This window comes from Bos javanicus, chromosome 12 (assembly GCF_032452875.1).
Source record: "Bos javanicus breed banteng chromosome 12, ARS-OSU_banteng_1.0, whole genome shotgun sequence".
Classification (NCBI taxonomy): domain Eukaryota; kingdom Metazoa; phylum Chordata; class Mammalia; order Artiodactyla; family Bovidae; genus Bos; species Bos javanicus.
This window is the reverse complement of record NC_083879.1, coordinates 79,430,894-79,455,704: the sequence shown is the minus strand read 5'-3', so window position 1 is coordinate 79,455,704 and position 24,811 is coordinate 79,430,894. Positions and strand designations below refer to the sequence as shown.

Here is a 24,811-nt window from a genome sequence, read left to right as displayed (position 1 = left end):
CTTTGCAACTCCATGGACTATAGCCCCCCAGGCTCCTCTGCCCATGGGATTTTCCAGGCAAGAATAATGGAGTGGGTTGCCATTTCCTTCTCCAGGGCATCTTCCTGACCCAGGGATCAATCCCAGGTCTCTGGCATGACAAGCAGATTCTTTACCATCTGAGCTACCAGGGAAGTCCTGGATCAGGGCATTACCCTTGCTACTACTCAACTCTGGCGCTGTAGCTGAAAGCAGCCACAGACAGAAACAGCCGTGGGCTGTGTGTAAGCAAATGGATATGTCTATGTGCCAATAAAACTTTATTTATAAAATAAAGTGGGCTGTTGTTTGCTGCATGCTCATGGGCTGTTGTTTGCTGACCTCTAATTCAGATCAGTAATTTTCAGATTTATTTTGACATGGAACACCTTCTGCAAGGAAAGTTTACATGTCTGGCCAGTTCATAAAAAGGATCAAAGCTGTTACTGTGGCCCAAAAGGAGGTAGGGAATCTACGGGCTCACCCCTCTCCCCTCACCAGCCCTGAAGCACCACCATAGAATTCCCAGGACTCAGCTGAGCACAGAATGAAAAATCACTGAGCTTCCTATCAATGGAAGACCACACTCCTGATAAAGAAGCGGGATAGCACCTCTTTAGAAAGGTAACAGTGTGTGCGTGCTAAGTCACCTCATTTGTGTCCAACTCTTTGTGACCCCATTGACTGTAGCCCGCCAGGCTCCTCTGTCCACGTGATTGCCCAAGCAAGAATACTGGAGTGGGTTGCCATTTCTTTCTCCAGGAAATCTTCTTGACCCAGGGGCCAAATCCACCTCTCCTGCATTGACAGATGCTTCACCACTAGCACCACCAGGGAAGCCCATGGTTACTATTTGCGCTGTGCTTAGTCATTCACTTGTGTCTGATTCTCTGTGGTCCCATGGACTGCGGCCCGCCAGGCTCCTCTGTCCATGGGATTCTCCAGGCAAAAATACTGGAGTGGGTTGCCATGCCCTCCTCCAGGGATCTTCCTGACCCAGGGATCAAACCCATGTCTCTTACACCTCCTGCACTGGCAAGCTTTACCACCAGCACCACCTGGGAAGTCCAGAAAGGCCACAGCAGTAGTTCTCAAACCTGAGCAGGAAGGGCTTGTTAAATAACAGATTGCTGATACCTAACCCCTCGGTGACTGACCCAGTAGGTCTGGAGTGGGGACCGACAATTTGCATGTCTAACACATTACCAGACAATGCTGATATTCATCCAGGGGTCACATCTTGAGAGCCACTGGTCTAAGGTTAACAGGAAATTCTTACTGCACTCAATTCAGGAAGCAAATTAATGAACAGCTACCAACTACTGGGTTAGCCAAAAAGTTCATTCAGGCCTTTCTGTAAGCTGTATCATGACGTTTTCTGTAACAGGAAAACCTGAATTGTTCGGCCAACCCAATATATCAGGAACCATAAGGAAACAAAAGGCAAGGAATGCATAGTACCTCAAGTTGCCCTCGTAGAGAAGATAAAAGAGGTGACTTGGATATAGGGTGGAAAAAATGCAAAAAAAAAAGGGGGTGTAATTCAAAGGAGAAAGAGTACCTTGGGTTTAAGGAATCAAGAAGGGGGTGGCATTCAGGACAGAACAAAATCAAGTGGCAGGATTCTGACAACGCAGAGGAAGGAGCATGTGGAGAAAACCACACTACTGCATGGGAGGGAGATAGTCAGGGAAGAGCACATCGTCTGGTCCAGAATGGAAGGCACATAGGCCTCTTGTAGGACACCCCCAGAAATTCAGTGTAAGGTCAGAAAAAGATCACCTTCTGAAATAAAACACACCACTTAGTACATTAAGGCAGTCATCCTAGACAGTGATGCTACCTAGCAGAAGACAAACGAATGCATTACAGATGGAAACTAAATTCAGACTGATGTGGGGTCTAAACCACATCAGGATGTGGAGTCAAGAGGATATCAAGAATCTGAAACTTCAGCGACACAGCAGCCACTGCCAAATGCAGAGCCGTGATGCGGATGGTGTAGAGAAAGCAGAGCAAAACTACCAGAACGTGCCGGCCCGCTGCCCCGCGAGGAGCAGTGCGCGTCCTGAGCAGCCGTCGAGGAAATGCTGGTGCCTCTGATCCTGTATTTCTCACTCTCAGTTAATATATTGGCATTCTGATATTCTGTGAGCCTGCTGAGTCAGAGTATTCTATAAGAACAGAACTCCAGAGAACTCTAAAAGAACTTATCAAAATGTATTTTTATACCTTCAAAGACAAGAACTGGATTTTGTAATCTAGCAACACAGTATCATCCTGCAAGGTTCTTAGACCCTCGAATCTTCTAAATTCAACTGGTACATGCAGGACAGCATCAAAAGACCAATCTGCTCTCGCCTGGGATGGTGCAAAGGACTTGACGCTTTCAGCAAGTTACACAGAGACCCCAAAGTAGGAAAGGATATATTAGTGCCACACACGGAAAAGATTTATTTGATCTTGTGTCTAATAAGAACTGGAGAAAACCAGAGGATGAGGAAAACAGAATATAAATGCACAGTCCACTCAAGATGCACTAAGACACTACAGTTAACTGGTAGTTATGTCGGGATAGGGCAAAGGTATCTATTAGAAGAATAAAAACGAAATACAGGAATATTAGTGTAATTTTCAAGCGAGCTGTTAAAAACAAATGAATCCAGATGTTCCTGGCACAAAAGCTGATAACTAAGGGAACCAACAGTTTGACGTTTTACTCTAATAAGTAACAATAATAGGAAGTGAATAATAATAAGTGAACCAATAGTTTGACATTAATGTTGACAACTTATGGCACAAAATTTTGTGAGTCATTACTAAGTACAGCTCTTAAAAAATGCTTCAACTCATATTCACAGTCAAATCTGTTAATTTTTGTTAAAATCCCTGGATTTTGCTTTTATTCCACGAGTGAGGGCTTCCCACGTGGTTCAGTAGGAAAGAATCTGCCTTCCAATTCAAGAGACACAGGTTCAATACCCAGGTCTGGAAGCTCCCCTGGAGAAGGAAATGGCAACCCACTCCAGTATTCTTGCCTGAGAAATCCCACGGACAGTGAAACCTGGTGGGCCACAGTCCATGAGGTTGCAAAGAGTTGGACATGACTGAGCGTGCACAAGCTCAGTTCACATTTCCTGAAGGCCCATAGGAAATGAGCAAATCAGCCAGAGAAGAGGGAGTTCCAAAATCTAAGAAGTGTAGTCACCAGGAAAATGTAAGGCCTGTTGAAGAAAACAGGCCCTTAAAAATAATCTAAGCATGGGACTTCTCTGGTGGTCCAGTGGTTAGGACTCCGAGCTGGCGCTGCAGGGAGTGTGGGCTCAATCTCTGGGGAACTGGAATCCCACATGCTGTGCCACAGGGCACCCCACAAAAAAAATCTAAACAAACAAAAGATACATTTCAAAGTATTTTTTTTTAATGCACACTAACAACTGGCCACGGTTTTCACTACTGAATATTCCAGAGACAAACGAGAAAAGCCTATCTCTGCAACTCTGTCTTCTACAATGAGATGGAACAGGAACGACTTCTGCTCGACACAGGTTAACACTCTCCACTCGGAATACAATCAGAAGTCCCAAGGGTCACATGGGTAAGGTCAGAGGGCATCATACATAGAATCAAAGGGTTAGTGAGGGAAGTCCCTATGACCAAGGAGCTGGGCAGACACATTAAAAAGATGCAACATCATATGAGGCTGCACGTCCTAAATGCCAAACAACAGACAAAAATGATCAGCATTACAGAAATTAAGAGAAATCCAAGTGTCAGATATAAGGCAGGGCTTGCTAAGGACCACTGAGCTTTGAAGAGGAAGATCAAGGGGGAAGTTGATCAGTTATCCTTCAGGAAAACACATGTAGAAAAAGAGACAGTGATAATTCAAGTTTTGTAATAGGGAAAGTAAAAACAAGAACAAAACTGGGAAAATACAGTATTGAAATTTATTTAAAGAAATTATAGCAACAATTCCTCTCCTCCCATCAAAAAAAAAAAAAAAAAGAGGAGGGATGGAGAGAAGAGCCTATCCCTCAAAGGAAAAACACAGATGTGTGTTGCAAAGTCTGTCCTCACTTAGTTTTTCATTGCCTGATCAATTACTTAGAGAGGCTATGTTGATAGCCACCATGGAAACAGGAAAAATTATTAACATTATTAAATAATTATTAACATTTAAGGCTCCCCTTTCCATGGAGTAAGGAAAGGAGAGCGAAGTTGCTCAGTTGTGTCCGACTTTTTTGTGACCCCATGGACTGCAGCCTACCAGGCTCCTCTGTCCACGGAATTTTCTAGGCAAGAACACTGGAGTGGGTTGCCATGTCCTCTTCCAGGGCATCTTCCTGATCCAGGGATCAAACCTGGGTTGCCCGCATGGCAGGCAGATGCTTTACCGTCTGAGCCTGACCAGGGAGGCTCCATGGAGAAAGGCCCCCTGCCACTGCACAGAGCTCAGTCAGTAAGAATAAAATTAACATTGATTGAGTCCTTACTCTGTCAGGCAAGGGGCTAAGTATATTACAAATACGTCTCCTTTTATCTTCACAGTGACCCTGTGGGGTGAAAATATGGAGACAAGGTCCACACTGGCTCAGTAAGATAACAGTCTACACTGGCTCAGTGAGTGAGAGTTTAAGCACCTTGTTCAGATCACAGAACCAGTATGTGCAGAAATCACTATGCGGACTCCAAGTCTGCCTGCCTCACAAGCAGCTGGATACGCCTGCGAAAAGGCAACAGAAATAGACCCTGTTTATTTACCGTTACTCTGTGTTCAGTCCTTGAGCTTGGTAAACCAGGTACTCTCTCTGCTGACAAAGCCTCTGCTTGAGCAGACTTCAGTTTGATTTCGGATGCACGCAGCAGTAAGCGGCAGCTTGCAGCAAGCAGCAGCGAGTGCTAGCTGGAAGCAGGGGCTCTAACCACTGGGTAACAGGAGCCAGCAGTTAGGGTTAAGGTTCCTAGCCTTGCCTGCCTCGTCAGGAACAAATTCAGGCGACCAGGCAGAAGATAAAGAGTAAAGTAAAAAGTTCATTGAAAGGAAAAGTACATGCGGAAAGGCACATGGGCGAACTCAGAGAGACAGTGGTGCCTTTGGGAAGTTTAAATCCTTTAGAAAGAAGCAGTTTTCCAGATCTAGACCTTACTTCAGGCCAATCACCTTGCTTTGTCTCCCCCTGGTTAATATGTTTTAGGACCATCCCCTGGGATGTGCACACACACCTTAGCCAAGATAGATCTTGAAGAGAAGGCTTCTGGGAGGAGCACAACTCATTATGGCCTAGAATTATCTTCTGACTTTTGACTCCAAGGAGCTTTCTGCACATGGGTTCAGTTCAGTTCAGTCGCTCAGTCGTGTCCAACTCTTTGCGACCCCATGAATCGCAGCATGCCAGGCCTCCCTGTCCATCACCAACTCCCGGAGTTCACTCAGACTCACGTCCATCGAGTCAGTGATGCCATCCAGCCATCTCATCCTCTGTCGTCCCCTTCTCCTCCTGCCCCCAATCCCTCCCAGCATCAGAGTCTTTTCCAATGAGTCAACTCTTCACATGAGGTGGCCAAAGTACTGGAGTTTCAGCTTTAGCATCATTCCTTCCAAAGAAATCCCAGGCTGATCTCCTTCAGATGGACTGGTTGGATCTCCTTGCAGTCCAAGGGACTCTCAAGAGTCTTCTCCAACACCACAGTTCAAAAGCATCAATTCTTTGGCGCTCAGCCTTCTTCACAGTCCAACTCTCACATCCATACATGACCACAGGAAAAACCATAGCCTTGACTAGACGGATCTTTGTTGGCAAAGTAATGTTTCTGCTTTTGAATATGCTATCTAGCTTGGTCATAACTTTCCTTCCAAGATTTCATGGCTGCAATCACAATCTGCAGTGATTTTGGAGCCCAAAAAATAAAGTCTGACACTGTTTCCACTGTTTCCCCATCTATTTCCCATGAAGTGGTGTGACTGGATGCCATGATCTTCGTTTTCTGAATGTTGAGCTTTAAGCCAACTTTTTCACTCTCCACTTTCACTTTCATCAAGAGGCTTTTTAGTTCCTCTTCACTTTCTGCCATAAGGGTGGTGTCATCTGCATACGTGAGGTTATTGATATTTCTCCCGGCAATCTTGATTCCAGCTTGTGTTTCTTCCAGCCCAGCGTTTCTCATGATGTACTCTGCATAGAAGTTAAATAAGCAGGGTGACAATATACAGCCTTGACATACTCCTTTTCCTATTTGGAACCAGTCTGTTGTTCCATGTCCAGTTCTAACTGTTGCTTCCTGACCTGCATATAGATTTCTCAAAAGACAGATCAGGTGGTCTGGTATTCCCATCTCTTTCAGAATTTTCTACAGTTTATTGTGATCCACACAGTCAAAGGCTTTGGCATAGTCAATAAAGCAGAAATAGATGTTTTTCTGGAATTCTCTTGCTTTTTCCATGATCCAGCAGATGTTGGCAATTTGATCTCTGGTTCCTCTACCTTTTCTAAAACCAGCTTGAACACCAGGAAGTTCATGGTTCACATATTGCTGAAGCCTGGGTAGTGTCTCCCTTATCAGACAGAGTTTTTTCCTTTCTTTGTCCTGGCCATGATTATGCCCTTGAGGTAAGGGACAAAGACTGGCTGTTTATCCTGTTTCTTGTTGGGTGTAAACTCCTCAACGGGTGCCCAGCTGTCTCTGATGTCAAGAAATGAAAATGAGTATACTACCCAAAGCAATTTATAGATTCAATGCAATCCCTATCAAGCTACCAATGGTATTCTTCACAGAGCTAGAACAAATAATTTCACAATTCATATGGAAATACAAAAAACCTCGAATAGCCAAAGCTATCTTGAGAAAGAAGAATGGAACTGGAGGAATCAATCTGCCTGACTTCAGGCTCTACTACAAAGCCACAGTCATCAAGACAGTATGGTACTGGCACAGAGACAGAAATATAGATCAGTGGAACAAAACAAAAAGCCCAGAGATAAATCCACACACATATGGACACCTTATCTTTGACAAAGGAGGCAAGAATATACAATGGATTAAAGACAATCTCTTTAACAAGTGGTGCTGGGAAAACTGGTCAACCACTTGTAAAAGAATGAAACTAGAACACTTTCTAACACCATACACAAAAATAAACTCAAAATGGATTAAAGATCTCAACGTAAGACCAGAAACTATAAAACTCCTAGAGGAGAACATAGGCAAAACACTCTCCGACATACATCACAGCAGGATCCTCTATGACCCACCTCCCAGAATACTGGAAATAAAAGCAAAAATAAACAAATGGGACCTAATTAAACTTAAAAGCTTCTGCACATCAAAGGAAACTATAAGCAAGGTGAAAAGACAGCTTCAGAATGGGAGAAAATAATAGCAAATGAAGCAACTGACAAACAACTAATCTCAAAAATATACAAGCAACTCCTACACCTCAATTCCAGAAAAATAAATGACCCAATAAAAAAATGGGCCAAAGAACTAAATAGACATTTCTCCAAAGAAGACATACAGATGGCTAACAAACACATGAAAAGATGCTCAACATCACTCATTATCAGAGAAATGCAAATCAAAACCACTATGAGGTACCATTTCACACCAGTCAGAATGGCTGCGATCCAAAAGTCTACAAATAATAAATGCTGGAGAGGGTGTGGAGGAAAGGGAACCCTCTTACACTGTTGGTGGGAATGCAAACTAGTACAGCCACTATGGAGAACAGTGTGGAGATTCCTTAAAAAACTGGAAATAGAACTGCCTTATGATCCAGCAATCCCACTGCTGGGCATACACACTGAGGAAACCAGAATTGAAAGAGACACGTGTACCCCAATGTTCATCACAGCACTGTTTATAATAGCCAGGACATGGAAGCAACTTAGATGTCCAAGAGCAGATGCATGGATAAGAAAGCTGTGGTAGATATACACAATGAAGTAATACTCAGCCATTAAAAAGAATACATTTGAATCAGTTCTAATGAGGTGGATGAAACTGGAGCCTATTATACAGAGTGAAGTAAGCCAGAAAGAAAAACACAAATACAGTATACTAACGCATATACATGGAATTTAGAAAGATGGTAACAATAATCCTGTATGCGAGACAGCAAAAGAGACACTGAGGTATAGAACAGTCTTTTGGACTCTGTGGGAGAGGGAGAGGGTGGGATGATTTGGGAGAATGGCATTGAAACATGTATAATATCATATATGAAATGAGTCGCCAGTCCAGGTTCAATGCACGATACTGGATGCTTGGGGCTGGTGCACTGGGACGACCCAGAGGGATGGTATGGGGAGGGAGGAGGGTTCAGGATGGGGAACACATGTATACCTGTGGCGGATTCATGTTGATATATGGCAAAACCAATACAATATTGTAAAGTTAAAAAATAAAATAAAATTTAAAAATGAAAAAAAAAGAAATGCAAAGAGGAGGCTGACTGTAAATTCCCCAACTTGGAGCCCACGTATATCCTACCTCAAGTAAGGCATCACTGAGCCTTCTCAGCTAGGCTTGGACCTTGGGATTCTGTGTCCATTCTGGCTGAATCCAGTTTTAGCGAAAATTCTGCCAAAGTCACTTGAGAGAATCCCCCACCCGGATACCAGATCAAGGTCCTTATCCTTCACTCTTAAAGCCCAACCCTTAGACTGCCTGAGATAAGACCTGTTAGACTGGTTCAGCAAGGACCCTTGATGTCTCTTCTTAATAACCTTCCATCCATGGAACCCTCGCTTTGAGAGTTGGTTTGTTGTTTCAGGTTGAGCCCGATTGCTCTCCCATGACCCAGTTCCCCATTACAACAGTCTTCAATAGTCTTCCTTACCCTTTTGGCAAGTGTCGGAAGAACATTTTCTCTAACACTGTGTTGCAGGTTTCTGATCATAAATTCAAAAGGTGATTGTGAAATTTTAAAAATGGAAATGTTCAAATAATTCAAATTATTTAACTAGCACGTAACTAACACAATCCTTCGAATCGACTGCATTATTCTCTGTAACAACCAAGACCCTTCTATAACAGAACTGTGTCACTTTCACAGTTCATTGTCCTGTTGTTATATATTTTTATGCCACTCTAACAACAAATATTCTAAAATCCTTGCATTCCCTTTCAGAAAGAGGAAGTGCAAATTCCATGCTGCTTCCTGAAAGGATTTTAGTAGCAGCAAGCTCTCTCTCTCCCTCTCTCTCACACACACACCCCATGGGCCCAAAAAACACACCGTGCTAAAGCAGTGTTTATGACATGCCATAAAATTTTAAAAGTTCTACATTCAAAGAGGGAAAGAACTAAAAAATATTAAGCTGTACATTGAAAAGTACCCTATATTAATATTATCTATTATGATTTCCTCTTAGATAGAGTGATAGACTGTATTTTGAGTTTACAGCATATCCTATGAATCAAAACCAATCTTTGAGATAAATCCTAAAGCATATACCTCTGTGTGTGTGTGTGTGTGTGTGTGTGTGTGTGTGTGTGTGTATGGGTGTGTGTAAATCTTCTATGTATTTACTTACCAGTTTCTCCAGCTGTTTTATTCTTCCCATGAGGCTTATATAGAACATATGAGCATCCTTTTACACGGAAGTGGTCGTTAATTTGTCTAAACCACCTGAAAAATAACAAGAACACTCACTCATAGCAACAATTCCAAAGAAAGTGCTATTCCAATTTCAGTAAAACTCGGGCAGAGCCCAAGCCTGGCGTATCTATCAGAAGTTGGGTTTGAACAGTCAGATACATGGTTTACTATCAATGCACACCTACAGAATTATTATTTTGCAGAACTAGAAATAAGGTCTTCCTCTAAACACAGGTTTCATACCTCATAAGTGTCGTATTTCCAGTGAAGGGGCCGAACCTAATATCTTCAAATGGAGGCTGAAAGCCCAAAATATGTAAAGCTTCTTCCTGGGTGATGGGTGGAAGACTACAAAAGAAATATGGCTTTTCATTTGACAATTTCCATCATATGCAAATGCAACCTGTCTCAATGTTACTGTCTCATTTGCAAACAGTTTTATTAACATTTAAAATTTTTATCTGATCAAAAACAATGCATACATTTATTTTTAGCTAAAAGGTTTCAAACAAAATATGGCAGTTTTCCCCCAATTTCTAAAAAATCTGTTCTTAAAAATCTCCCATTATAGGGACTTCCCTGGCAATCCAGTGGTTAAGAATCCACCTGCAATGCAGGGGATGTGAGTTCGATCCCTGGTCAGGGAACTAAGATCCCACATTCTGCAGGACAACTAAGTCTGTGCATCGCAACTAAGACCCGATGCAATCAATCAATAAATACATTTTTTTTAAAGAATATTTTAAAAAATCTTTCATTATTCCATATTTCAAAATCTTCCATTATAGCAAAAGCAACACCAAAGAACTTCTGAATTTGGAGTTTAGAGATAGCTTATCAAACTTACTTTCCAGCTCCCATTGTGCTATACAAGAAATTCCAACAAGAAACTAATGAGGAGATGCCACAAGAAGTCTTATATTGCGGTCGGCTTATGCAGTACCTGAAAAAGTAAAAGACTGTTTTCTTCACTTGAATAAACACAAAATACGCATATAAAAACAGAACACTCATGGCAACTGAGCATGTTAGCTTAATGAAAACTTTGATCATTCAAACCAATGTTAAATATTCATTCATTTAAAGTATTTTCATATTTGTTAAACACATTATAAATGCATAACTGGCTCAAATGGTAAAGAACACTCCGGGCAGTGCAGCAGCTCAGGAGATGCACGTTCGGTCCCTGGGTCGGGAAGATCTGGCAGAGGAAATGGTAACCCGCTCCAGTATCCTTGCCTGGAAAATCGCATGGACAGAGAGGCCTGAAGGGCTTTAGTCCATAGAGTTGCAAAGAGTGCGACATGACTGAGCATGCATGCATTGTAAATGCATAACAATAAATCATGCTTTTTAAGAATGATGGCTAAGTATGACTAGTTAAACTGAATGTTACCCAAATGAATGGAAAAAAAATTACAGATATATATATTTAGATGCCAGCTCCTAAAATTTCAATGCAAACTCCTAGTTGAGCTACGTGTATGACTGTTAGCAACTTTAGCTGTAAGAATTCTTTATATTGTCTGGATATCAATCCCCTATCAGATACATGATCTGCAAACGTCTTCCCCCAGCTTGTAGGCTCCCTTTTCACTTTGTTGATTGTTTCCTTTGGTGCACAGCAATGTTTAAGTTTGACGTAGTCCCATTTGTCTATTTTTGCTTTTGCTACCTGTGCTTTTCGTGTCATACTCCAGAAATCACTGCCAAATCCAAAGTCATGAAGATCGTCCCCTATGTTCTAGGATCTTATAGCTTTAGGTCTTACATTTAGGTCTTTAACCAATTTTGAGTTAATTTTTGTGTATGATGTGAAGTAAGGGTCCAGTTTCATTCTTTTGCACATGGATATCACAGCACTCTTTTCCAAAGAGATTGTCCTTTCCCCGTCTTGTGGTCTCGACACCCTTGCAGAAGATTATTTGCCTATTTGTGTGAATGTTTATTTCTAAGCTCAATTCTGTTCCATTGATCTATGTCTGTGTTTATGCTGGTACCACACCATCTTGGTTATTGTAGCTCTGTAATAAGTTTTGAAATCAGGAAGTGTGTGGCCTGTGCTGCCCTCCTGTAAGCACCACCTTTCCTGTAAATCCCTAGAGGCAGTGTCCTCAGCTGGCATACAGGGGGTAAGATAATCAGGTAGTAATCAGCACAGTGTCTTCCCCTGCAATCCTCCCTGCATTTCTGTAGTGCTGACCTGGACCTCCTGAAAGAACTCAGATTCTTCCCCTCTCAATCCACGGCTCATAACCCTAGATTTAACAGAGTCACCAAATGGTTCGGGGCTGTCACCTGAAATGTAGAGCAACCTGCATTGTTCGAGGCCAGCAGTAGTCTATGAGGTCTCAGTATCTCCTCTCTGTTAATACAGAATGTATGGGATCTGATGACTATGTATTAGAGCTGACGGTTTGGGGATGTTGCTATTTCTTTGTTTCAGGGAAGACAGAGGATTTCCTGTTTTTCATTTTCTTGTTATTGTTTTCATGGGTTTGAGGGAAGGAGTGGAGTAAAAAGACCTTACTCTCATGGTTCAATCTCCCTCCTCCATCTTATACACTAAATCCTTAAGATCAAGCTTAGGGACAGTTAAGATTTTTCATACTTCTTCATCAGTCCAAACTTGTTTACCAGTCTTGTTCATGACCAGCTTAAAACTTTTACTGACATTCTGTGGGTCTTTCCATTCCATCTCTAACCTTGTAACATTCTCCAGGAAATACACTTGTCATCCAGGTAATTTTTCCCCTTAGATTATTTCTCACATCTATCTTTCCTCATCCAAATCTTTATGGCCTTACATGTTACACTATTAAGAATAACTACTCATATATGTGGTTATAACAAATCCTAAGTCAAAGGGATTCAGAACAAAATGCATAAAACCTCACTCCAAAGAAACTAAAATTAATGTTTTTTATCTGTGTCACTTCTTCAATACAGTCTACCAGTTTATCTTTGTAAAATATGCTTTTGTTAAGAAAGCATCAGTGGATTATCTCTACCCCGGAAAAAAGTTCGAAATCCTTAACCTGACATCCAGGAAATAGACTTTGAAAGGTGTTATAAAGAAAGAACAAGGACTCTGGAGTCCAATTCTCTTCAGTTTCAATCACGTATTTGCCATGTGATCTTGGGTAAGTTTCTTAGCTGCTCTGAACCTCACTTCAGACAGACCAGTCTACTCCTCATTACCAACCTGCCAGACACTTTCCTACCACCCATTCAAAGACCTTTAGACCCTCTACCCCCTCGTTTTCCTTTCTTAAGCCCCAGCTTCTCGGTGAAGCATTTCAGTGATCATCACCTCCTCTCATGTTGGTTGTTTATTCCCACCTACCATCTGACCAAGTTCCTGAGATATTTTACATTTTTGTCTCTTCTCAACTAGATTGGAGAATAAAGTCCTGTTTTCTGCCTCTCTGTACTCAGCCCACAGCAAAGCATCTAATATTTATAGAAATATTTATAGAATAAGAGAAAGAAATCTAATATTTCTAAAACATCACACAAAAGAATTTTTAAAACCTCAAATCACAGGTTAGCAGTACCTAAAAACTATCATGACTTAAACACCCTTTTCTTTAGAATAGGAACTCTATGTTATGGCCGCCAAATAGCCCCAGCTGCTAAGTGGAAGATCTTCTCATTAAAGGAATGCCAGTTAGTAAAGGCCGGAGAAGGCAACGGCACCCCACTCCAGTACTCTTGCCTGGAAAATCCCATGGGCAGAGGAGCCTGGTAGGCTGCCGTCCATGGGGTCGCACAGAGTCGGACACGACTGAAGTGACTTAGCAGCAGCAGCAGTTAGTAAAGGCAGAAGAAATGAGAGAATTTTGAAAAATCACCATTTTATAACAGGATTCAGGCAGGGGTCATCAGTGGGTTTGGTTAAAACCACTAGGTGAAAAGTTGATGGCTGTCTAGATGTTAGCTCAAAGCCACTGTCAACAGTGTAATGACCTGATGGCGGCAAAGGGAAGAAAGGGACCTGACAGTGTGGCTGAGGCTGTGGCCCCCTTATTCCAGGGATCACTCTTAGAAGCTCGAATCCCGAATGAGCAGACTCCACATACTTTCTGATGGGATACAGTATGAAGGACACAAGGTCACCAAGACAGTGTTCTTGCCCCCAAGTATTCAACCAGAATCTAATCATGTCTTTACATCTAACTTCCAGTTTACAAGGACCACTGTGTGTGCTCAGTAGCTCAGTCGTGTCCGACTCTTTAGGACCCCATGAACTGGAGCCCTCCAGGCTCCTCTGTCCATGGTATTTTCCAGGGAAGAATTCTGGACTGGGTTACCATTTCCTTCTCCAGGGGATCTTCCTGATGCGCATCTCCTATGTTGGCACGTGGATTCTTTACCACTTTACCAGGGAAGCCCAAAAATGAGATACTAAGGAAATATTTGTTAACTTCATTAGGTATGACAGTGGTACTGTGGTTAGGCAAAAAAGGTCAATTTTTAGCAATTACCATCGTCTGAGGTCTAATACTTTCCGCTGCTTAATATCTTCAAGAGGAGAATACTGAGGCCACTCCCTTTGATGTCTTCCTTTCTTATCTGAAGTTTTTTTCTTAGAAACTTGCTTCTTTCCATTGCCTGGAACACAAGAGTATAAAAATGAGGTAAGATGAAGTAAGCTCCCAAAACAATACAACTAATTATGCAACAAATATCAAAGTAGCTAGGTCTAAAAATGCTATTCACAAACATATTCAAAACTGTATGTATCTTCAAGAATACCCTCTGCCTTAAAGAAAGGGATAGAGAATAAAAATACATTTAAAGAACCATGAATGTTATTTCCTATCAGGTTCTTATATTTTAATCCTTGGGCTAGTCACTTAGCTAGCAAAAGAATCAATCACAAAATGCTTAGCCACATTTAGAAAACCAAATTAGCAATGGTAAAATATTTAACGAGACCAATTTCCAGAAAATGAATCCTTTCTATAAAACAATAAAACCACATTAACGTTACTCTGCTGAGAAAGTAAAAGCAGCAGATCCAATAATCTGATGATGTGATGTTTAAAAATAGCTCCAGGCCTCCAGAGACCACAAAGTGAATTAAGAATGATGCATACAAGTACATTATTAAAATGCAACTTTAGCACCAGGAGCCAGAATGGGAAACAAAGTCTCCTTTCTGTGCAAGTAGATATATGTGTGCACAGACAGACACACAGACACCACACGCATTCTCCAAAAGACACAAAAGACAACACAGTGGTTAGCTACGGAGGGGAAGGGAAAATTGGGAGCCTCACCAAAGGGAGACAAAAGTGAATTTTTACACTCTTGGATTTTTATACTTTTTTGTTTCCATTTAGTGGATCACCCAGTCAAAAAATAATACAAATTAAAATATTATTGATTAACATCCAAGCCTCGTTTCACTAAAACACCATGGACATTTCACATAGCTTTGTGCACTTTATATCTTTATTTTTATTTTCGATCTCACCGCATGTGGGATCTTAGTTCCCTGACCAGGTATCCAACCCGAGCCCTCTGCATGGGAAGTGCAAAGTCTTAACCACCGGATCACCAGGGACGTCCTAGCTAGGTGCACTTTAAAACCTCTCACACATATTACATTTTAAACAAAATCGATCTGCTATAAAAATTAAATAAAAGCTAATATTTCATTTTCATAAGTCAGTCATAAATTAGACAATAGAGATTATAGAGATACATGTTTAGAAAACAAACGTGGAAGAAGATCCTTTTTCTTCATTCAAGATGCTCTACAATGAAACCAGCTGGAACCATAAAGACCCACTGTATAGCACAGGGAACTATACTCAATAATTTGTAATAACTTGTAAGGGGAAAGAATCTGAAAAATATATATGTATATGTATAACCCAACCACTGAGCTGTATGTCTGAAACAGCAAGACACTGTAAATCAACTATACTTTAATAAAATTTAAAAAGACAGGTCATATGTCCTCCGTCCATAATGGAACTAAATCAGACATTGGTACTTAGAAAAACCCTAAATACATGGAAATAACATAGCGTACTTCTAAATAAGGTATTTATCAAGGAAGAAATAATAAGGGAAATTGGAAAATATTTCAAATTAAATGACAGTTAAAAATAAAGTGTATTAATATCTATGGTCTTCAGCAAAAACAGCACTCGAAGTAAAAGTGTTAGTTGCTCAGTGGTGTCTGACTCTCTGTGACCCCAGGGACTGTAGCCCACCAGGCTCCTCTGTCCATGGGATTCTCCAGGCAAGATACTGGAGTGATATGCAATTTCCTCCCCCAGAGGATCTTCCAGACCCAGTAATCGAACCTGGGTCTTCCACATTGCAAGCAGATTCTTTTCCATCAGAGCCACCAGGGAAGCCCCAAAACAGTACTTGGTGAGCAATTTTAGAGCATTTAATACTTACACACAAAAGTTTTGCATCAAGAGGATAGAAAATAAAGAAGAAAGTAAACCCAAAATAAGAGGAACAAAATAGTAAAGAGCATAAATCGGTGAAACAAAAACAGACAATTCAGAAAATTAGTAAAGCTAAAAGCTGGTTATTTGAAAAGACAAACAAAGCTGATACACCCACCTCTAGAAAAAAAAAAAAAGAACATAAACTACCAGCATCAGGGATGGAAAAGGAGTTATCACTAAAGACTCGACAGGTGTTAGAGGGAGACAAGGAACTGTTAGGAAACAGCTTTATGTGAACACCTTTGCAATGTAGATGAAATGCACAGATTAAACTGACAGAATCTATGGGAATCAAGACAACTCCATAACTGTATTTAGAGATTGTTATTACCCCTCTGAAAACCCCTCAGAAAACAGGATGCAAGAACACTTCCCAATGGCACTAGTGGCAAAGAATCTGCCTGCCAATGCAGGAGACATGAGATGTGGGTGTGATCCCTGGGTCAGGAAGGTCTCCTGGAGGAGGGCATGGCAACCCACTCCAGTATTCTTGCCTGGAGAATCCCATGGACAGAGGAGCCTGACGGGCTACAGTCCATAAGCTCACAAAGAGACAGACACAAACTGAAGCGACTTAGCACACACAGCACACGCAAGACAGCTCTACAATCGTGCTTAGAGATTGCAATCAGCCCTCTGAAAACCCCTCAGAAAACAGGAAGAAAGAGCACTTCTCAACACGGCTTAGGAGACCTGAACAGATATCACCAAAAAAAAAAAATTATAGACCAATCACCCACAAATAGAGACACAAAGTGAAATTCTGATGACTCCCCAAGAATTACACATTTACAAAACATTCTGTGAAACAAGTTGATTTTGTCAATGAACGAGCAGATCGACAGGGATTTTACAAAATGATCTGAAAAGCCAAGAAATAATACGAACTTGACTTCTGCCTCTTTCTAGCTGTGCAAGTGTATCCCAAAATTTATCCCCTCTATGCCTCCATTCCTTCACCTATAAAATGAAGATAACAGGACCTACCTCACAAAATTCCAGTCTTACTGTGAGTTCCAAAGAAAGACAGGAAGGGCATTAGGATGTGCTTCAGAACTACCACATTGCGAAAGTGAAGACTACACTGCACCCCCTCACATTGTGCAGTGCGCAACCTACTCAGTGGCACCTGGACACCCCGCTGAGTGCTCAAAACTTTTTAACAACAGAAAAGTCAGACTGTTATATAGTCACAAAGAAAACTAGATGCTTAATTGGGAAATATGAATTCACATCACTGCGAAACAGAAATACTATGTTATTCTAGCCACCTCATTACCCATTTCTAAACTACTGCGTACTTATCTGTAATACTTCCATTTAACAGCACTCTTAGATTTGGCCCAAGCTCTCAAAACACAAGGGTTAAGTTTGAAACTTCCAATGGTAACACATTAATGAACTAAGTGTCTTACCCCCAAGGTTATTTTTTAAAACTATAATGAAATACCAACTCAGTGGCGATGAGTTTGCACAAGCTCCGGGAGCTGGTGATGGACAGGGAAGCCTGGCATGCTGCAGTCCACAGGGCTGCAAAAAGCTGGACACGACTGAGCGACTGACCTGAATTGATAATGAAAAACAACACAATGAAAGTGTTAGTCACTCAGTTGTGCCCATCTTTTTGTGACTCCACAGACTGTAGCCCACCAGGCTTCTCCGTCCATGGGGATTCTCCAGGCAAGAATACTGGAGTGGGTTGCCATTCTGTTCTCCAGGGGATCTGGGTTGCCATTCCATTCTCCAGGGGATCTTCCCGAACTGGGTCTCCTGTACTGCAAGAAAATATGCCTAATTGCAAGTTTAAACAAGTGATATTGCTTGTTTTCTCCTTATTTTCACTTGGGAACATCCAGGCTCCTTCCTCACCTGATTTGTGTTTCAAATTCGTGGTCACTCCATCAAATTCAGATTTATCAATTTCCCATGCGAGAGGTAGCTTGCCCAGGCTGTTGGATAAGTTCTCCAAGCTGTTTTCTTCATTGTAGATGATGTCCGACGTACTGGCTGAGATGCCAATGTACCTTGAGGAATTATTTGCCGCAGATAAAGAGGTACTATCGGAGAGGCAAGAACGGGCTGGATTTGGAGTTTTATAGATTGAGGTGGCCTGGTTGAGAAAGGCATAGTCTGAGCAGATGGCGTAAATCTTCTCCCGAGTGTGGGTCACTGGACAGCTCCACGGATAATGACCATCTCCTCTGGGACCCAGGGATTCTCCGGAGGCACGGGTGCAGAAAGATTGAATGGCACCTTGCAGGCTCTCTTCAGGAGACCTTCTCTCGGATTTGTGCTCACCATTTCCAGAATCATCTGCCCCTTCTGCTTCTGCAACGTTAGGCATTGAACGCAACTATGAAAGTTCTGTTGTGAGGAAGAGGGTGCCACGCTTTCTATTTCTTGAGAAACAGCTGTGACAACCGTTTACAGCATTCTGCAAAAACGTGAGAGCTGCAAAAATGGGCTCCTAAGGAAAGAGGGAGGAGACAGAAAGATCAACAACCCACTAGACACTGCAAAATGCAAACACATATTCTAAGTGTTTCACAGGCCTTCATTCGATAAATATTTATTTCACAACTACTGTGCACTTGAGTTGTGGTCACTGACCATCTGTCTGGTTAAAAATTATTTTTAAATGATGCTTTAGGATAATAAAGGATGAGATGGTTGGATAGTATCACTGATTCAGTGGACATGAACTTGGGAAAGCTCTAGGAGATAGTAAGGGACAAGGAGGCCTGGCAGGTTGCAGTCCATGGGGTCTCAAAGAGTCGGAGATGACTTAGCGACTGAACAACAAATAGGATAATAAAAAGACCAATGACTCCATTTAAAGATGGGCAAAATATCTGCACAGTCATTTCTCCAAAGATGATGTAGCAATGATCAATAAGCACATAAAAATATATGCATCACTAGCCTTCATGGAAATGCAGATCAAAGCCACAGTAAGATACTACCTCATACTGATCCAGGCGGCTTGAATCAAAAAGACAGATAATCATAAGGATCGAGGAGGAAGCGGAGAAACTGGAACCCTCATACAATGCTGGTGGAAATGCAAAATGCTCCAATGACTTTGGAAAACAGCTCCTTAAATGTTATACATGAAGTTAGCATATGATCCAGCAATTTCACTCCTCGGAATATATCTAAGAGAACTGGAGACGTCTGTCCACACAAACGTCCAGAGCAGTACTACTCATAATAGCTTAAAAAAAAAAAAAAGGAAACTACCCAATTCTCATCAATTGATGATTGGATAAACAAGATATCGTCTATCCATACGATGAAATACTATTGGACAATAAGAAGAAACCAAATACTGATCCATGCTACAGCATGGGTGAACCTTGAAAGCATTATGCTGAGTAAAGACCAGTGACAAAGGACCAGAGAGTGTGTAACTCCTTTTACATGAAATGCTCAGACTGGGAAAAGCTACACTGACAGAAATTAGATTAGGGATTACCTAAGAAGGCAATGGCAACCCACTCCAGTACTCTTGCCTGGAAAATCCTGGTGGACTGCAGTCCATGGGGTCGCTAAGAGTCGGGCACGACTGAGCAACTTCACTTTCACTTTTCACTTTCATGCATTGGAGAAGGAAATGGCAACCCACTCCAGTGTTCTTCCCTGGAGAATCCCAGGGACAGGGGAGCCTGGTGGGCTGCCATCTATGGGGTCGCACAGAGTTGGACACGACTGAAGCAACTTAGCAGCAGCAGCAGCAAGGGCTTGTGAGGTGAAAGGGGATTAGCAGTGATGGGGTTTCTTCCTGGAGGAATGAAAATATTCCCTGATTGTGATGATGAATGCACAACTTTGTGAATGGAGTAAGAGCCACTGAATTGTACACTTTAAACAGGTGCACCGGGCTCCTCCTCATTAGAGAAGACGCCCACACCCTTTTCTCTCTGGGTGTGTATCACTGCCTTGTTTCTGTCTTAAACTGTTTCTCTGTGTGCTCTCCCAAAATAAGTAATAAAGAAATGAACATAAATAGATAGATATAAATAAGTAAGTGAATTGTATGGTATATAAGCTTCCCTGGTGGCTCAGTGGTAAAGAATCTGCCTGTAAGGCAGGAGCCGTAGAAGATTGGGATTGGATCCCCGGGTCAGGAAGATCCCCTGGAGGAAGGCACAGCAACCCACTCCAGTATTCTTGCCTGGAGAATCCCATGGACAGAGGAGCCTGGGGGGCTACACTCTATAGGGTCACATAGAGTCAGACACGACTGAAGCAACTTAGCATGCACACACTCATGGTGTATCAGTTCAGTTCAGTTCAGTTCAGTCACTCAGTCGTGTCACATCTCAAAACTCTACATGCATCACCACAATGAATTATAGCCCGTAGTAACTAACTTCTGATCAGTCTCAGGAAAAACTGAGTTTCAGGCATACACCTAGCCTTTGGCGAAGAAAACAAACTTTAATAACAACCGAGGTTATCTGAGGAAGTTGAAGATTTAAACAAAAGGAAGACCTTGGTGAATCAAACCATTCCAGGTGATATGGGAGATCCCCTGAAGCAAGTGCCGGAGCAGAGTGAGCCCACCTTCCTGGGGACCACGTCATAGATAAAACCCACCCCGGGTTACCAGTTGGAATGTGACCAGTTATTGTCTCTGCCCCTTCACTTACTTGAAAAACTAGAAATGAGAATAGTTTTCCCAGGTTACAGGAAAATGATTATAATAAAACCCATCCTCAAATACTGAATAACAAAAACCGATGATTAAGACACTGGAATCTGTAAAGCAATTATCCTTCAATTAAAAAATAAATTAAAACTATTCATTGGAAAGGACCTGATGCTGGGAAAGATTGAAGGCAGGAGGAGAAGGGGGCAACAGAAGATGAGATGGTTGGATGGCATCACCGACTCAATGGACATGAGTTTGAGCAAACTCTGGTAGATAGTGAAGGACAGGGAAGCCTGGTGTGCTGCAGTCCATGGGGTCGCAAAGAACCAGACAGGACTGAGCAACTGAACAACAGAAGCGACAAGCAATCATAGAAGATGGTTCCCACAAGAGCCCTGGAGTCTCTGAGAAGAAACCAGCACAGCTACTGCATGTCCCTCATGGAATTTATGAAACAGAGCTCCACACAAGGAGGACCCCACACATCCTGTGTGCTGTGCGTAGTCGCTCAGTCCTGTCCAACTCTTTGCAACTCCATGGACTGTAGCGCACCAGGCTCCTCTGTCCATGGGATTCTCCAGGCAAGAATACTGGAGTGGGTTGCCATGCCCTCCTCCAGCAGATCTTCCCAACCCAGGGCTCGAACCCAGGTCTCCCGCATTGCAGGGGGATTCTTTACTGTCTGGGCCACCAGGAAAGCCCCCACATATCCTAGGGAAGATTTTATTTTCTTTCTTTTGAAGGAATGCTTCCTCCATAGTCATACCTTTCGGACAGTGATTTTTTTTTAGTACTTTATGCAGAGTTCAGTTATTTGCAGGAGGAGGGCTGGTTTGGCGGGAGCTTCATTGCCAAAGGCGGAACCTCCACGGGTTTTTTGCTTTTTGGTCAAGAAATCCTAAGAGTATCGGATCTCTCGACAGGAAGCTTTGCCGGTTTTTCCTTCTTCCTCATCTCCTGATGTGATGGTAGCTGCTGCTGCTGCTAAGTCGTTTCAGTCGTGTCCGACTCTGTGCGACCCCATAGACGGCAGCCCACCAGGCTCCCCTGTCCCTGGGATTCTCCAGGCAAGAACACTGGAAAGGGTCGCCATTTCCTTCTCCAATGCATGAAACTGAAAAGTGAAAGTGAAGTCGCCCAGTCGAATCTGACTCTTAGCGACCCCATGGACTACAGCCTACCAGGCTCCTCCGTCCATGGGATTTTCCAGGCAAGAGTACTGGAGTGGGGTGCCATTGCCTTCTCCGGATGTGACAGTAGAGGAAGATTCAAAAAGAAGCTCTGGGTAGGGCTTCCCTGGTGGCTCAGCGGTAAAGAAGCTGCCTGCAGGAGACATAGGTTCGATCTCTGAACCGGAGAGATCCCACAGGCCAGGGAGCAACTAAGCCTGTGAGCCACAAGTACTGAGCCTGCGCTCTAGAGCCCGCGAGCCACAGCTACTGGAGCCCTCACGCTGAGAGCCGTTGCTCTGAAACAAGAGATGCCACCGCAAGGAGAAGGCCGTGCACCGCAACTAAAGAACAGCCCTACTCTCCACAACCAGAGAAAAGCTCACGCAGCAATGAAGACCCAGCACAGTCAGAAGTAAAATAAATAAATAAAATTAATGAAAAAAAAAAAGAGAGAGAAAAGAAGCTCTGTGTATCTGAGGTTGTACAGGCCAAACTCTAAGCTACTCTCTTAGCAGATGCCCTAGCAAAGCATTTTCTTTTGTAAAAAGTTTTGTTGAAGTACAGTTGATCTACATCTTTGTGTTAATTTCTGCTGTACAGAAAAGTGACTTAGCTATGCTCGCGCACACACACAGACACACACACATATATATACACATATACGTTTGCACACACACACATATATACACACCCACATCCTTTTTCACATCCTTTTCCAGTATGGTTTATCACAAGATATTGAATATAGCTCCCTGCGAGCAAAGTACTTCCTACTCCTTTCCTGTTTTTCTCATGCCTTTCACTAAAAGCCACAGTGGGGAATAGAAGGAGGTCTTATTTTGGGGTTGGGGTTGTGTGGGTGGGTTGCAGGAGGGGGGGACATGAAACAGAGCATGCGGCCATGGTGAGGGTCAGTGAACAAAGGTTTAGGGGGCTGGCCGGGTGGGTCAGGGTAGACAGAAATGTTCCAGGCCTTGTCCTGTTATCTCTTCATCTCAGACTTAGCTTCTGCTTTGACAGAGCTTCCTTCCTCAGATTAAATGGAATTTTGCCTATGGGACCAGCTCTCTGGGATGTCTGAACAAAGCTAATCTGGAACATATATAAGAGAATATATATGTGTGCTGCAGTCCATGAGGTCACAAAGAATAGACACAACAGCGGCTGAACAGCAACAGAATAGGAGAATATTCTCATCAGAAACATCAGGATGAATGGGAATGAAGTTTAAAAGGGAGGGGATTTATGTCTATGTATGGGCTTCCCATGACGCTTACTCCTTGGAAGGAAAGTTATGACCAACCTAGATAGCATATTCAAAAGCAGAGACATTACTTTGCCAACAAAAGTCCGTCTAGTCAAGGCTATGGTTTTTCCAGTGGTCATGTATGGATGTGAGAGTTGGACTGTGAAGAAAGCTGAGCGCCAAAGAATTGATGCTTTTGAACTGTGGTGTTGGAGAAGACTCTTGAGAGTCCCTTGGACTGCAAGGAGATCCAACCAGTCCATCCTAAAGGAGATCAGTCCTGTGTGTTCATTAGAAGGACTGATGCTGAAGATGAAATTCCAATACTTTGGCCACTTCATGCTAAGAGTTAACTCATTGGAAAAGACCCTGATGCTGGGAGGGATTGGGGGCAGGAGGAGAAGGGGATGACAGAGGATGAGACGGCTGGATGGCATCACTGACTCGATGGACGTTGAGTTTGGGTGAACTCCAGGAGTTGGTGGTGGACAGGGAGGCGGGCCTGCTGCGATTCATGGGGTCACAGAGTCGGACACGACTGAGCGACTGAACTGAACTGACTGATGGGCTTCCCAGGTGGTGCTAGTGGTAAAGAATCCACCTGCCAATGCAGGAGACACAAGAGACTTGGGTTCTCCCTGGGTCAGGAAGACCTTCTGGTGTAGGAAATGGCATCCCAGTCCAGTATTATTGCCTGGAAAATAAATTCCACAGGCAGAGGAATCTGGGGGGCTACAGTCCATGGGGTGACGAAGAGCTGGGCACGACTGAGCACATATGTTTATGTATGGGTGATTCACTTTGCTGTACATTAGAAACTAACACAACATTGTAAAGCAATCATACTCTAATAAAAATGTATTTAAAAACAAGAAACACAGAGAAAGGGAAATCACTGCATTTGTATATAAAAGGTAGAGCTGAGCTTCCTGGAAGCTAAAGACAAGAAAGAAAGTAGCACTTGATTAATAAAAGTGTAACAATCTGGTTTGTTTTGTGTTTGGAGTTTGTTTGCTTTTAAATAATGGTCACTAACAAGAATGATCTTTTTAGTTGCACTTTCACCCCAAAAAAACAAAAAAACAAAACAAAGATCATCAACAAAAGGACATGTTTTTCTATTGATTGTCAACCAAGCCAAGAGTAAAACTTGGGAGTGGTATGAGAACTTTCTCACCTGAACCACTATTGATGGAAATTTCTCTTTAAGGGGCTTCCCTGGCGGTCCAGTGTAAGACTCCAGGCTACCAAGGCAGGAGGCCCAGGTTTCAGGTTCAATCCCTGGCCAGGGAACTAGATCCCACATGGCATAACTAACACTCGGAAGAGCCAAATAAATATCTTTTTTTACAAAAAGAAAGAAATTTCTCTTTGAAACGTTGTCATATTTAAAAATTTTATCACCTCAGTAAAACAAATTAGAGAAAAATGTTGCAAACTACCAAAAGATGTCACACTGAAGAGGAAGATTATCCAAACCCCATGACCAAAACCCTGCTGCTGTTGATTTCCTCATTATTTACCTGTGCTTGCGTGCTTAGTCACTCAGTCACGTCTGACTCTTTGGGACCCCATGAACTTCAGCCCACCCGGCTTCTCTGTCTGACCCGTGTCTCTTCTCCCCATGACAGTGCCAGCTCC

At 42.5% G+C, this 24,811-nt stretch overlaps 1 protein-coding gene across 3 annotated transcripts in view; it reads right to left on the bottom strand.

Annotated features, from left to right (window-relative positions):
* LOC133258584 (basic immunoglobulin-like variable motif-containing protein) overlaps positions 1 to 24,811 on the bottom strand; it is a 68,893-nt gene that overhangs the window by 40,940 nt on the left and 3,142 nt on the right. For 2 of the 3 annotated variants that reach the window (XM_061435337.1, XM_061435335.1), the window contains exons 2-6: positions 17,968 to 18,565; positions 14,107 to 14,233; positions 10,467 to 10,562; positions 9,863 to 9,967; positions 9,555 to 9,649 (exon numbers count right to left, since the gene is read on the bottom strand). In XM_061435337.1, coding sequence (XP_061291321.1) covers positions 9,555 to 9,649; positions 9,863 to 9,967; positions 10,467 to 10,562; positions 14,107 to 14,233; positions 17,968 to 18,442 — 898 coding nt within the window. In that variant the 5' untranslated portion in view covers positions 18,443 to 18,565. The remainder of the gene's footprint in view (positions 1 to 9,554; positions 9,650 to 9,862; positions 9,968 to 10,466; positions 10,563 to 14,106; positions 14,234 to 17,967; positions 18,566 to 24,811) is intronic. The other variant, XM_061435336.1, reaches the window with a different exon arrangement.